This window comes from Mytilus edulis, chromosome 6, assembly GCF_963676685.1.
Source record: "Mytilus edulis chromosome 6, xbMytEdul2.2, whole genome shotgun sequence".
Classification (NCBI taxonomy): Eukaryota; Metazoa; Mollusca; class Bivalvia; order Mytilida; family Mytilidae; genus Mytilus; species Mytilus edulis.
In genome coordinates, this window is record NC_092349.1 from 75934780 (window position 1) to 75950401 (window position 15622).

The following is a 15622-nucleotide window of genomic DNA, read 5'->3' on the forward strand; positions in this document are numbered from 1 at the left end:
TTTACTCTGGATAAAACAAATGAATATATCCTTGGTTATAATCCTCAAACTCCACCAGCTGTTGTTGTTTTACACATACTTACCAACGATCTAAAGACAAAAACCCCACAGAATTGTGCATGTGAGCTGTTTGCACTTATATCCACTATTCAAGAGAAATGGTGTGAAGTTAAATGTATAATATCACTTGCTACACCAAGAAAGGATGACATGATGCACCACACTAATGGGCAGATTGTTAATGCTCTCATCAAACAGAATTTCTATGGAAGGCATTACACAGAGCTTAAGAAATTCCAACTAATAGAACATAATAACATGTACTATGAAGGTCAAGCGAACGAGGATTTATTACAAAACGACTTGTATCACTTAAACGATAAAGGTGTGTCATTTCTGGCATCAAACATAAAACAAGCAGTACACCAAATTCTCAATATTCCGCTCCCACCCACTCATCGACCTAGGAGCCAATCGCGCAACAGACGAGGAAGAGGTAGAGGCCGTGGCCGTGGAGATTCAGATTAACTTTGTATAATAACTAATGTCAATTTTATTCTACACATATATAATGTATATTGTTCATATTCATATCACATAATTCTCTTTTTATTACAAATACATGTATATGCAGTAGAACTTGCATGTTCTATTTTTTTTTTTTTTTTATCATATAAAATTCAGGATGTCATAAATGAACAAACATTATATTGTAAACTTTTAATATTGTTCATTATTATTTGAAAAGTTAAAAGTCATATATAAATTCAACTTAGTTCTAAATAACATAGTGAATATCAAATAACGCAAGGATTGCCTTAATTTTATTCCCTTTATTACAATTGAATGTGTGAATTGCACACAAGGGAATTTTGGTACACTACTAACTAAGTTTATAAAAAGAAAGATAAAAAAAGGAATCAAAATCAAGTCAAGGACAAAAACAACTGATTTAACTTGACGGCCATTTAATTCTAATTCTTTAATTGGCACCTTATAAAAAGGTTTATCTTTTTGCATATATTCTTTATCATATTGTTTATAAAATATTTATATACTTGGAAAGTATTTAAATAATTCTTTTTCATTTTGTTTTTAAATTTCTTTGATATTTAAAATAAATACAAGAAAAGAAGGGACTATGTCACCAAGAACAGTCACATCATTAAAAATGTGCTTTCTTAATTTAGGGGGCCTTATGAACAAGGAGGGTAACAAATCGGATGATCCCCTTTTCTTAAACAAAATTGATAAATATGATTTGGCTTTTTTTGCTGAAACACACATTGGATATGAGTCCAATATTCATAGAATAGGTCCTTTTAATTGTTATAATGTATGTAGACCTAAAACTAGGGCAAACAACAGATTTTTTGGTGGGTTGGCAGTATTAGTTAAAAAAAATATCAAACCTTATGTAAAAATTCTCAAAAACACTTGTACTGACATTATGTGGATAAAGTTAGAAAAGGATTTTTTTGGTTTTCAAAAAGACTTATATATGTGTGTAGTGTATAACCCACCCTCAATGTCATCATATACTCAGGGACTCGACCGGGACATTACTGAATGTTTAGAACAGGAAACTGCAAAATATATGAAAATGGGTAATGTTTTACTGTGTGGTGATTTTAATGCAAGAATTGCCAATTCCCCTGATTATATTTTAAATGATGATCAATCTTATTTACCTCTTTTTGATAACTATCCAATTGATAAGCAAATCTTGAAAAGACAAAGCAGTGATACAACAATTGATTCAAGGGGAAAGAGTCTATTAGATCTCTGTATTCTAAACCAGTTAAGGATACTAAATGGTCGAGTCCTAGGGGATGTTTTTGGAAAGTACACATGTTATACGCCAAACGGCAGTAGTGTGGTTGACTATGTGATGGTGTCGGAGAGTATTCTGGATCAAATTTTATATTTTTATGTTCACAACTTTATGCCTACTATTTCAGATTGTCATTGTATACTGGAATGGGAAATGTCAAGTAAATTTACTGTTGATGATAATGATTGTAATATTAATATGTTTGATAAATCTCCAAATTTCATATGGTCAGATGAATCACCTACAAACTTTCAGACAGCTCTATTATTACCAGATATACAAACACAAATTGATACATTTAATAAAAGTATAATCAAAGAGTCTCAATCCTCTGTCGATGAGGCTGCAGCAGAATTATCACATATTTTCCTGTCTGCTGCTACTAATTCTTTAAAAAGAAATAAACTAAGAAATAAGAAAATAAAGACAAAAAAATGGTTTGATGGAGATTTGTACCATCTTCGAAACAAATTAATAAGTTACGGTAAAATATATTCAAAATTTCCTTATGACCCATTAGTGAGAGGTCACTATTATAAGCTTAATAAGCAATATTCTAAACTTAGAAAATTTAAGTATAAAGAATATAAAAAATCACTTGTTGAGCAGTTACAGAATCTACATGATGATAATCCTAAATCTTATTGGAAGTTAATTAATGATTTAAAAAATAATGATAATAAGGACCATAGTTCTGCTGTGGCACCATCTGTGTGGGTTTCACATTTCAATGGATTATATCAATTACATGAGTCATTCAAGTAAGAGTGGCTAAGTTGGAAAAAAAGCTAGATAATCTTGAAAAAAATGTTTGTTTTAATAATCTTGATAAACTTATAACAGAGAAAGAAATTTCTTTTGCCATTTCTAAACTACGTTGTAACAAATCACCAGGCTTGGATAACATTTCAAACAATATGATTAAACACAGTCAAAATGTTTTACTATCGTCTCTTTCAAAAATATTTAATTCTTGTCTGTCTCATGGTTTATACCCAAGAAATTGGACCGAAGGTTATATTACAGTATTACATAAGTCAGGTGAAGTCACTGACCCAAATAATTATAGAGGACTAACAATCACTAATGCAATTGGTAAGCTTTTTAACAGTATACTTAATATAAGGTGGGATAGTTTTTTAGAAGAAAATAATGTAATTAATGATTGTCAAATAGGTTTCACAAGAAAGGCAAGAACATCTGACCATATGTTTGTTTTAAAATGTATTTTTGATAAATACTGTAATACTAAGGATGGGAGAGTGTTTGCTTGCTTTGTTGATTTTCATAAAGCTTTTGATAAAGTAATACATACAGGAATTAGAATTAAGCTGTTAGAGATTGGGGTTAGTTCAAGGTTTTATAGCGTTATAAAGAATATGTATCTTGAAACTAGATCTTGTATAAAAATACATGATAAAATAACTGAATTCTTTCAAACAAAGCTTGGTGTTAAACAAGGAGATAACTTGAGTCCTAACTTGTTTAAAATATTTATAAATAGCCTTCCAGACTATTTTACACGAACCAGAGATCCAATTATGCTGGATGGCAAACTCATTCATTGCCTTATGTATGCTGATGACATTGTAATTTTATCTAACTCAGCTGAAGGACTACAAGAGAAATTAAATGAACTTCATAATTTTTGCAATGACTGGTGCTTAGATATAAATACTAAAAAAACTAAGGTGTTGATATTCAACAAGGCAGGCAGACATATCTCTCAAAAATTTATTTTCAACAAAGATGAGCTGGAGTGTGTATCTAATTATAAATATTTGGGTATCCAATTTAATGCATCATGTTCTTTTTCATATGCTCAGAATGATTTATACCAAAGAGCCTTAAAAGCATACTTCAAACTATGTAATGATTTTTTAGTGCATAATCCTACTGTTAAAAATGCAATTCATGTTTTTGACCATACAATAAAGCCTATACTTTTATATGGGTGTGAAATTTGGGGATATTTCAATCCCTTTACTGCACGTTTAAAAAAAGAAAACATAACAGTGGATACAATTTACTCAAGGATACTTTGTGAAAAACTTCATATTAAATTCTGCAAATATATTTTAGGCGTTAATAGGAAGAGTACAAACTTTGCAGTTTTGTCTGAATTAGGCTGTTTTCCACTTCACTATGATATAGTCAAACATGTTTTAGGATATTGGCATCGTTTAGAAAATATTGGCTCATCATTTCCCTTGTTAAAAGCTGCATATAATTGTTCTAAAAAGCTATTTGAAACAAAAAAAACCTCTTGGTATGGATCAATTAATATTTTAAGGGAAAAAATGTCAGGCATAGAAAAACATATTCTTGAAAAATACTCAACATTTAAACTACACTGTGGGCAGATAGTTAAGGGATACTATACTGCATTGTGGAAAAAACAGCTAGACAAACATAAAGATGGTAAACTACGAACTTATGTAACATTCAAGTGCAACTATGGTTTTGAAAATTATTTGTCAATAATTCGACATTTTGAGCAAAGGAAATGTATTACTAGATTAAGAATATCTGCTCACAAATTGCAAATTGAATCTGGTAGATACCAGGGTACTCTTCGACAAAACCGAATTTGTCTCAGGTGCACCTCAGGTGAGGTTGAGGATGAAGTTCATTTTTTATTTAAATGTGACACTCATTTATTAAAAAGAGAGGAAATGATGCAAAATATATTAAAATCATGTCCAAACTTTCAAAATTTAAATATTGATAACAAATTAATTTGGATAATGAATAATGAGGATCCTAATGTACTATTTGCATTTTACAAATATATAGAAGATACTTAAGAATTAAAGTACAACTTAATCTGCAATAACTAATTCATTATAACTCTTTAATATGAATTTGGATACCCTGTTAAGCCTGCACAGATCATAAGAAGAATTTCAAATTCTTTGGCACCGTCCCTTGATGATCTTTGCTGGCTGGACACAGAATCTATAATCTTAGAAATATGTTTTAAAAATATATTTTCAATAATTAAGGAGCTTGACTCATCTGCATTAAGTACAAGTAGGGACTCCCCTTTAAGCACCGACTCTTGGTGCTTTCTGCAGATAAGTCATATTAAATATCCTTTATTAAATAAACTTTGTTATTTGCAGTATACCTCATAGTCAAATGTGGGAGTGCTTAATTGCTTTGTTTTTTATTGGGTTCTTTTTGTATTTTTTTGTATTTTTATATATTGACATTTCTCCGCACAAACTACTAATGCCTCATGCTTGTCTTCTCAAAGTGAAGATACACTTACCGGGTGCACTTGAGTCATTTTCAACATAGTATTCATTGAATAATAATACATTGCTACTATTTCGTTGAGTGTATTTTCTGTGATATATTATTTTATTTTATTATTTTTATAACACTTGTTACATATCTTTACTATGTGTGTATTGCATATGTTATTGTTTATAATAATATTGTCTGTATCATATGCCCTCCTGGGGCCCTAATTTGGTAAATAAAATATTCTATTCTATTCTATTCTATTCATATAATTTGAGTTAATGGCAGGGTGGAATATATTTTTTGACATTATATAGCATCGTTTTCTTGTATCACCTAAGTTGAACAAAGGTATAATACATAAAAACATATTAATTAACATTACATTGTGTTGTACATTTGTTGAGGAAGCATTAAAGGTTATATTACAACAGTATGATCAGTATAGCCGACAGGTTAACATCAGAGAGAATCCAGATTGTGAAAAGTAAATTTGATTTATTATTTTGTTGAAAATTCCAATCAGTATGACATAGTTTACCTTGTATACTTTTAAATTCCTGTGAATTGTAGCTCTTTAGTCAATTAGGACTTATAGAACCATTTTCAAGTTTTCTGTAAGTCAAGTAATACTAATAAGAACGGGTTTGATTGTGTCTTGTTATCCCTATAAATTATAAAAATTGAGCATTAATTTCTACTGACTTACAAGTTTAAAGAAAAATCAGGTTGTAAACCTTGTTGCCACCTCTCATTAATGTTTTGTATTTGTGGTGCTGAAATCTTCTTCAGACAACGGCCACCAAGGCAGTAGTGGAGTTACCTAAAAATAGCCAGCTAGATGATGGTTTTCAGCTATTGGTCACCATGGCAGAAATACATGTACCACGAATGTGGGTAGAAAATCATCCTAACAAGGACAGTCAGGTAACCATAGTAACAAAAAATGATAAAAAAATAATGTTAACTTCAAGTTTTTTTATCTGCAGATCATGTAATTATTCTAATAAAAAGTAGTATTTGGTATGGTGCTGAGCACAGAGAAGATATTGTCATGCACGATATTGTGTCTGACTTTATACACCTTTTATTCATATAGGGATCAGTATATGTGAACGGAATCAAAATCCTATGGGACTGACTTGATATCAAAATCCTATGGGACTGACTTGATATCAAAATCTTCCAAGCTTTATCACTTCCGTTGAGATATACAAAATATAGTGCATTGATCATAACATTATTATACATTCTATACATACTATTCATGAACATTTATCAGTGAAATAAATGCTTATTTATTCAAGTCACAAAATAATTTTATACTTGTCCAGGAAATTACATAACTTTGGAAGGTATCTGTAAGTCATTCTTAAAAATTGGACTTATCTTCCTTTGTCAAGAATTATAGTGAATCGACTATACAATCAATGCTTCATACAATGCAACATTTAATTTTACTTCCCACTGATATATTAAAGCAAACTTTACCCTCCAGTGCACACAAACACTTTGATTTTCTCTTGATTTGTACAATTAGAATGTACTACTTTTTCTTTTTATGCATTAATTATTTATGGATAATTATTTTTTAGGCCTGCATGCTAACATTTTATCCGGAGTTTGATGCAGATTTTGACCCCCAACAGGAAGTTATCTATTTATTAGATATGTCTAATTCTATGAAAGGTCAAGCAGGGAGGGATGCTAAAAAGGTAATGTATAAAAAACAATATCAATCTATGAAAGAAAAAAATAAGGAAGCTTTGCTAAAAAAAAGTAAAGCAAAAACATTTATCTAAACCAAACCTTTTTGGATCTAATTGTTTTTTTACAAATATAACAAACGTTGAGTTTACAGAGCTTTGATTACTAAAGAATATTGATCATAATTTCTCATTCAAATGTTCAAGTTTAAGTTTTTTGTCAACATATTAAGTTCAGTCTGTGGTTTAAGTTCCTTTTAGACAAGATCTTTGTCAGACTTTTATGGAATTTTACAAAACTTGGACAGTAGCTTTCTATTACAAATTTTAAAAAGAGATGGCATCTATAGTAAAAAAAAAAGATTTGGTATTTTATCATTAAATTGACCTACAAATGTAGCTATATATTTAAAAAAAAAAAAATATTTAAATGATTTTCTTTATATAATTTATTTCTATTATGTGTTTCAGGTTTTCCTATTGTCTTTGACAAAGTTACCAGACAAGTCCAGTTTTAATGTGATCACATTTGGTACAACATTTAAAGAGCTATTCCCATCACCACAACTCAAAACAAAAGATTCAGTACAAAGAGCTACAAACTTTATTCAGGTAAAATCATATTAAACTTAATATCTTAAAATCTTATTCATTGATTTTGATGGACTTTCTCAAGTATTTCACCGTGGATTCATTTATTTTCTCTGTTACTTATTTTCTGGGGATTAAGGAAAACTTGCATGTTCATGGATATTTAGTTTTATGGTTTTGCAGAAGTCTGCATACAAACCTGTTTCAGATTGGTTATTTGTTAAACATTTAATTTCGTGTTTTATCTGTACCCACAAATTACACAAATATTGGTATCCAAAGATTTATAATGAATCCACACAGTATTTCAAAACTGCTTGATTTTGATCCTAACATATTTTATTTACAGTCAACTGAGTGTGACCAAGGAGGAACCGTTGTCGTCACTTTGTTACAGTCCTTGTTCTTACTCAGTCCACCAGAGGGCAGCAGAAGTATCATTCTTATATCAGATGGTCACATGACTAGTGTTGAGGAAACTTTATCACTGGTCAGAAAAATGAGTGATCAGAATCGACTTTTCACTGCAGGAGTTGGGTAGGTATAAAAATCTATCTTTTATTCTCTGCTGCTTATTAAGTAACATCTCTTTTATTGATTGAAAGAGACTTTACCTTTATCCACTCATTAAGAATTCATTTACAATATATAATTGAAACATTTGCGTTACACTTGTATTGCATAAATTGATATTGAATATTGTAAACTAGGTAAAAAAACAATATATAATGGAATTACATTAAGGTAATATCCCTGTGCTTAGAACAATGAAAAGTAATAGATGTCATTTACCAAATGTCAGATATTGTGCAATACATTTTATTCAAAATGGTTGAAATATGAATTTCTGAATTGGTTCTGTCACATTGTGTTGAATGAACAGATTCTGAGAACATGAAGATTACAATGCATTTCTAGTCCTTATATTATCATTTTAGATCTTAATGCTGCGTTATCACTTGATTTCTGAAATATAGCTTTTTGCAAAATTATCTGGGCTTTTACAACAATGAGACCCCAAAAATGAACTGTTTTTAAAAGTCATCAATAGGAATTAAATTACAAGTCACTAATAATATTACAAATAAGGAATACTAAAAAAATATTTTTCCAAACTTTAATAATTTTTTCAAAATCTTAGGGATTAGGTACAAAAACCATAAAAGCTTATAAGATTCTGAAATAAAAACTGCTTTTAAAATTTAGTTCTATAGTCCCTTGGATGCCTCTAAAACTTAAATTTATGAGGTGTACAGGTTTTCATGTAATTTTGTGGTGTAAATATGGCCAATCATGTATTTTTAAAAAGGTTATGATGAACCTTAAATATTATTTTTAAAGAATCTAAATTAGTATAATATAAAATAATGTTTTATCTTTTTTTTCTCAGTCCTGCAGTAAATCATCACTTAATGAAGACACTAGCGACATCTGGTGGAGGAACATACCAATATTACAACAACAAAACTAAGTCTAATTGGCAGTCAAAGGTTAGCATTGACCATTACATGTATTAATATTTTATGTTAAATCAAAACCTTGCTTATGGCAAGATGAGTTAATCTCCAATCTTAATTGACCATAAGTGCCAGTTTCTTTCTTTATTCTTCATTTTGTCTGGGTGCTAAGCCTTCAACCACCAAACAAATGTTTTCTGTGACAAGGCCAAGGTTGCTCAAAGTGTTTGTTCAACCAATACCAGGAAACAAAACTTTCTTCAGGTTCATTTACTATTAAGAATTTGGCAAAATGAACTTGAGATTTTCAATGATAAATTACTGATCTGGTTGAGTGGTCCTTTTGTATCAGCTGTTATTATGTTACAATCTCTTGTGGTAATAAACATTGAAAAAGTTGACCATGTTTGATTGAAAAGCTTTTAAATATTTAAAATTTAACTGTTGATAGTGGAGAAATATCAAAATACAAGAGATGTAGTGGTGAAATCTGTTTCTCTAATGATTTTTAGATAATATTTAATCAGAGTTTATCCTTTCTTTTCAAATATGCAGAAAGTTGTGTTCTTTATATGTGAAGTCACCAGGCATCATTGCCTTTTTCATGAAGTCACAGTAATAAAGGAGTAGGTCCGGTAAGACCCCTTTTTGGCCCCAAAATATAACAGTTTTACAAAATTGTTAAAATGTAAACCTTTAGTTATTTATTGGACAGTTGAATGCTTCTGCTACATTAATATGGGCAGTTTTTGACAATACAATGCACATATATCGGGTTGTGGCACCATTAAGTCACGCTAAATTACTGAAATCTTCAAAATTCTATCATTTTAGTTAAATTTTAGACGGTTTCCTTGTAAAACGAAATTGGCCGCATTCGTGTTCATCCTTAATATTGAAATGTAAGTTGTATTTTATGAAAATACATAACATATATAAAGGTTGTGGATGAACACGGATGCGGCCACTTTCATTTTTGACAAAAACCATCTGAAAATTGACGTTTTTTGGCATATTTGAGAGATTTTTCATATTTGAGCTTGAATCGGATCGTTTTTAATGACTAAATCAGATAAAATCTTTCACTTACACTAATTAAATCAAGTGAAATAGACACTTAAGTCTTTAAAAAGTGGTCAAAATCTTTCGTCAGATGAAAGTGAAATTTGAGGCCAAAATGAGTCCTTACCGGACCTACTCCTTTAGATTTCAAGAAAATTTGACATTGTAATTAAATTTCCATCAATCATTTGCTGAGAACAAAGTTTTCACTAGAAATGATAAATATTTAAATTATTCTGTTTAACACATCTGACAGTTTTATGTAAAAGGCTGTGTATTTTAATATCAAGCAACTATTTAGACTGTAAACATTTTGGGCAGATCTTTCTTAATGCTCCACATGGTTTTATTCCACAGATTGAAGGCCAGACTGAGCGAGCTTGTCAACCAGGTGTTTCTGGGGTCAGTGTACAGTGGATATACTATGCTAAACACAGTAACATAATCCAGGCTCCATGTATAATCCCATCTCTGTTTAATGGTACTCGCCAGGTAGTTTATGGGTTTGTCCCAAATTGTACACAGGTAAGAATTAAGATAAAATCATGTTTGTTGCTCATGAATCTATGTGTTTATTTAAAACATATATTTATTGTGAAGTTCATTTTCAATTTTCAATTTATCAATTTGAGAATTATTTCCTATTGCATTTTGCTGTTCTTAAAAGTACAACCTTTTTAAATGTTGCATGATTTACTTCACATTCTATACTAAATAATTGTTATAAAAAAAGTAAAGGAGAATAGGATTTGGTAATAAACTAAAACATGATATATTTTTTTTCTCTGAATTATTTCCCATTCCTATATGTGTTATTCTAAATACAACCTTGTTTTTAAATATTGCATGATTTATTTTTCACAATTTTATACTCAATAATTGTCACAAATAAAACAAACAATGATATGAAATTTGGTATTTGGTACGTAATAAAACATGATTGATTTTGTCTTCATTTTTTGTTATTTTCTAGGCCAAGTTAAGTGCTTCAGTTGATGGTAATGAATTCTGTACCATGGTGTCTACCTCAGAACTTAATATGACCAAGGGCAAAGTAAGTCTTTTTACATTGAAGTTAATGAAAACTATCATGTTTCTTCTTTTGTGATTTATGTAGAAGAAGGGCAGACTATCTAAATTGTTATTATGCCCCATTTATTGGCATTATGTTTTTCATTCTGTGCGTCTGTTAATTTGTCCTTCCATCTGTCCCGCTTCAGGTTTAAGTTTTTGGTCAAGGTAGTTTTGATGAAGTTGAAGTCCAATCAACTTGAAACTGAGTACACATCTTTCCTTTGACATGATCTTTCTAATTTTAATGCCAAATGAGAGTATTGAACCCAATTTTATGGTCTACTGAACATAGAAAATGATAGTGCAAGTGGGGCATATGTAAACTATGGACACATTCTTGTTGCAATCGATACAGTGTTGTACAAATGTATATTAAAATTTGTAGGCTTCAATTTTGATTTTAAGGTCACTAGTTTCTGTTCATAGAATCTGCTTATGCTTCCTCAGTAGGTCAGTATCAGAAATATATAAAATTTTATGTTTTAGCTCCTAAATCATGAAGGCTCAGTAAGCTTTGTCCTTTACTAGTATTTGATAACTTACCGACATTAGTAGAGGGGCATTTTGTTTTCTGGTCTGTCTGTACAATCATTCATCTGTTGTCTGTCTGTACAATCATTCATCTGTTGTCTGTCTGTATAATCGTTCGTCTGATGTCTGTCTGTACGATTGATTGTCTATTGTCTGTCTGTCCATTTGTCTGCTCGTTTGCCCATCCGTATGTGCTGCTTCGTTAAAGTTTTTTATGAAAGTAGTTTTTGATGTAGTTGAAGTTCAATCAACTTGAAACTTAGTACACATGTTCCCTAGGATATGATCTTTCTAATTTTAATGCCAAATAAGAGTTTTTATCCCAATTTCATGGCCCACTGAATATAGAAATGATAGTGAGAGTGGGGCATCTGTGTACTATGGACATATTCTTGTTATATATAATTAGCAATATATATAAATATACAGATTCTACCACTGAATCGAGTGTGATACAATATTTACCCCCTCGAGACAATTAGATATTCAAATTTAAATCGGGAGGTAAGCTGAGCGTTAAAAATACTAAAATTTAATTGTTGAGAGTGGATAAATATCATATTTTTGGAGAGTTATTGGTGGAATCTGTTTTTCTGATGATTTGCAGACCATCTTAAACCTTCATTTTGAACAACCTTCAAACAAGTGGTGTTCTTTCTGCATAACATCATCATGCATTCACCAATTTACGTCATAGGAATTTCAGAGGAAGGCATGAAAATTTGACGTCATTAACGAATTTTGACCAATGAATAACTGAGATCAAACAAATCACAGGTTGATTAAATAATAATAACCATCAGGTCAGGAAAGGGATAAATGAGTAAAATTAAGAGAAAAAAGTTTATACTTTTCTGACATTGATCTTATGTTGTATACCCAATAATTTTATCAATACTCTTTATCTTGTTCAGATGTTACACCAGCTGACAGCTAGAGCGGTAATCAGAGATTATGAAGATGGCGTTTTCTCCAGTAATAATACACAGGATCAGGTACGACCAAATTATGAATACAGTACAATCATACCAACGATTTTAAAAACAAACTTTAAGTGCAATTTAATGTTATCATGTATATAGATTCAAATAAGTTAGCACACCTAGAAGTTTGGGTATGAAAGGATAGATTTTTATTAAGAATTGAATGCTTCATTGGGGTTTAAAAGCATTGACCAAAGTACATTCTAAAAATGTGTGCACCATATTAAAACACTTTTACAACCCTATGAAGTTACAAAAAGAAGCATTCAATACTTATAATTACATTTTTTTTAGCTGGGATCATGAAAACACAATATTTATCAAGTTTTTATTCAATTTACCTGTGCACTTTATTATGGGACATCGTGTCATCATAAATGATAAATTTTATTGTGTAATGAAGTTGCTTATGCGGGGTTCACACATTGCCGATTATTGCTCCCGTTTGAGATCAGACAGCGATACGACACGAAAAGTGAAAAAGTCGGATTAGTATCCTCAATTATCTGAAATGTCCTATTATTGTCTGAACGCAGTCGTTTTAGTTAGTAACAGATTCCTACTGGTCGGGAAGGGTCCAAATAGTTTGGCAAAGCACCCCGACAGTTAGGTGCGTCCCGTAACATTCGGGGAAACTCAGCCGATTTTGTCTAGTCGGATTACAATCGTGCCTATGTCGTGACAGATTCTGCTGTATCGTATCGAATTCCTAACAATGTTCTGTGTATTTGGGACGTTGTCCTGTGGAACGGGAATGATATTGAGAAATTTTTCATTGCTGTTTTTCTGCCGATTGAGTCCAGATTGCATCCAGATCTTGTTGATTGCGAACCGTTTTTTACAGAATACAATACGACTGAGACCAGACAAAGCCGTTTGCAATGCGATAGAGCGGACCGTGATAGGATTACATTCCGACAGTACCTGATCATCCCGAGTTGGCCGACATTTTTCAAACAGATAACTTCCGTCAGTGTCAGTTCACTGTCTTGTCACTCTCTGATCTCTGTCGGATTACATTGGGTAGAATAGGGACGCAATCGTGACAGACTCGGTCGAATTTTACATGGCGAAAGATACAAATCGGATTAGAAGCGGATTTAGAACGGGATTATCGGGATAAATTCGCTTGGAAACGATTGAATATCGACGCTTCCTGAACAATATCTGATTGTTGTGGTGATTAAATATTTTTTTTACAAATTTTAATTAAAGTTTGAAATTCCATTAACAATTCATAGGATCTTGATCAGACTTTTAATAAATTTTAATCAGGAATGGTCCTGTCAAGGACGGCGGTAAAAATCGGGAATGTGTGACCCCAGCTTAAAGGAATAATGCGAAATTGTAGAGTAACCAATCAGAATACGTATTATAATGAAACATACATCCAATGTAATTATATATACATGACAACTTGACACAGTAATATGAATAAGAACTGTATTATAAATTTGTACTATTTGATATAAATTTTATGATGATGAATTCCATTTATTTTTATTATGCTCTAAGGTCCAGAAATTGGAGAAGAAATCGTACATCATAGATCTAAGCAAAGAATACTCTATAGTTACTCCCTATACAAGCTTTATAGCTGTGGAAGAGAGAGAAAAAGTAAGTCAATGTTTTAAAATGTTTTTTGGGACCTTTAAGGTGGTACCAAACACCATGACTAAAATTAATTGGGCTCGTTTAATTTTCATAAATTTTGAAAAAATGTTTTTTCTTGACCTTTTGACAAAAAAAAATGTCTAAAATCTTCAACAACACACTTTATCTAAAAAAAATCATTGGATTTAAAGCAGTTTTACAAACTTTAATTTTGATCATTGAGAAGCTTCATATTTCCTTTACAATATTAATGAAAATGATGATAATGTCCTTTAATTTTTACAGAGTTATCTCCCTGTAGTTTTATAGACCACCTTAAAAAGTATTAGTTTATAAGAATAGCATGTGTATCATCCAATCTCAATCTTCAAAGGGCCATGGTATCACAGCGCTTTAATTTTTACCATGGTACTATCTTTATAAATTTAATGATAAAATGTATTTTGGATGTATTGCTATTACTTTGGGCAAAAACTTCTATTTTGAATTCCATATGCACAGTCTATTTGACAAATCTTGTTCTTATATATGTTTATTACAAATTTAAAGCCATTTTATGGAGGTACACCAGTTATTTAAACATTTAATTGACAACTCCTTATATTTGTTTGTTCAAAAATGTTTGCAGCAGTTGTACATTATTGCCTCACCTTTATGAAAATCAAGACATAGTTGTGCAGTTTCTGGAGGAGGCAGTGGAGGTGTTACCAATGTATTGGTTTGTAATTAGGTCAGTTTACTGAGAGCTCCAGGTCAATAATATTTGATATGCAATTGTATTATCATTATGTATTTCGAAGAAAAATTATCAGGCTCTGCCCTCTCAATCATGGTCTATTGACTTAGAATTTTTTTCTCAGTTAATATGTGATAGTTTGAGATTAGGTAAGTTAAAGTGAAACCACTAATTTTAGGTCAACAATATTTGGTATGCAGTTGTATAAGCATTGGCACATCTAATTTCAAGGTAGATCATATTGCCCTGCCTGCATCGTTAGTCATGGTTTATAAACTTTGTATGCTTTGCAAAGTAAACTGTTAAATTTTTGCTATTTTTATTTCAACATTTGAATTTTATTATCAAAAGTACATGCAGGTGAGACATATCTCTGTGTCAACAGTGTATTAAACCCAATTAACATAACAATGTGTGGTATTTTATTCTAATGTAGGATGAAGAGAAGACAGATGGACCATCAATTGCTGATTTAGTTGCCAAGGAGACTGTTGATGTTTTACCTTATATGGACTGGCAGAATGCAGACATGTTTGAAGAGAAGGTGTGGTCCCGATTTCTATTTATTTTTTATTAGTTATACCTCAGTGCATATTCCAGTAATCATGGTAATGGGTATCAATTAGGAAGGGATCTAATATTATTCTAAATGCATTTTTTTTTAAAACAGACTAAACTTTATCATACCTGTCAACTTTTGAAAATGGCCATGGGGGTTTTTATGCGCGGCCCCATTTTTGAGGGAAGAATTTTTCGCGGCATATTGTCGTGTGATGATTTGGCTC

General features: G+C 31.0%; 1 protein-coding gene across 1 annotated transcript in view; it reads left to right on the top strand.

Annotated features, from left to right (window-relative positions):
• Positions 1-15622, top strand: part of LOC139526624 (uncharacterized) — a 119920-nt gene that overhangs the window by 24729 nt on the left and 79569 nt on the right. Inside the window, exons 19-28 of the mRNA XM_071321783.1 lie at positions 5876-6010; positions 6679-6798; positions 7261-7401; positions 7730-7917; positions 8771-8870; positions 10257-10424; positions 10873-10953; positions 12419-12499; positions 14003-14104; positions 15274-15381. Coding sequence (XP_071177884.1) covers positions 5876-6010; positions 6679-6798; positions 7261-7401; positions 7730-7917; positions 8771-8870; positions 10257-10424; positions 10873-10953; positions 12419-12499; positions 14003-14104; positions 15274-15381 — 1224 coding nt within the window. The remainder of the gene's footprint in view (positions 1-5875; positions 6011-6678; positions 6799-7260; positions 7402-7729; positions 7918-8770; positions 8871-10256; positions 10425-10872; positions 10954-12418; positions 12500-14002; positions 14105-15273; positions 15382-15622) is intronic.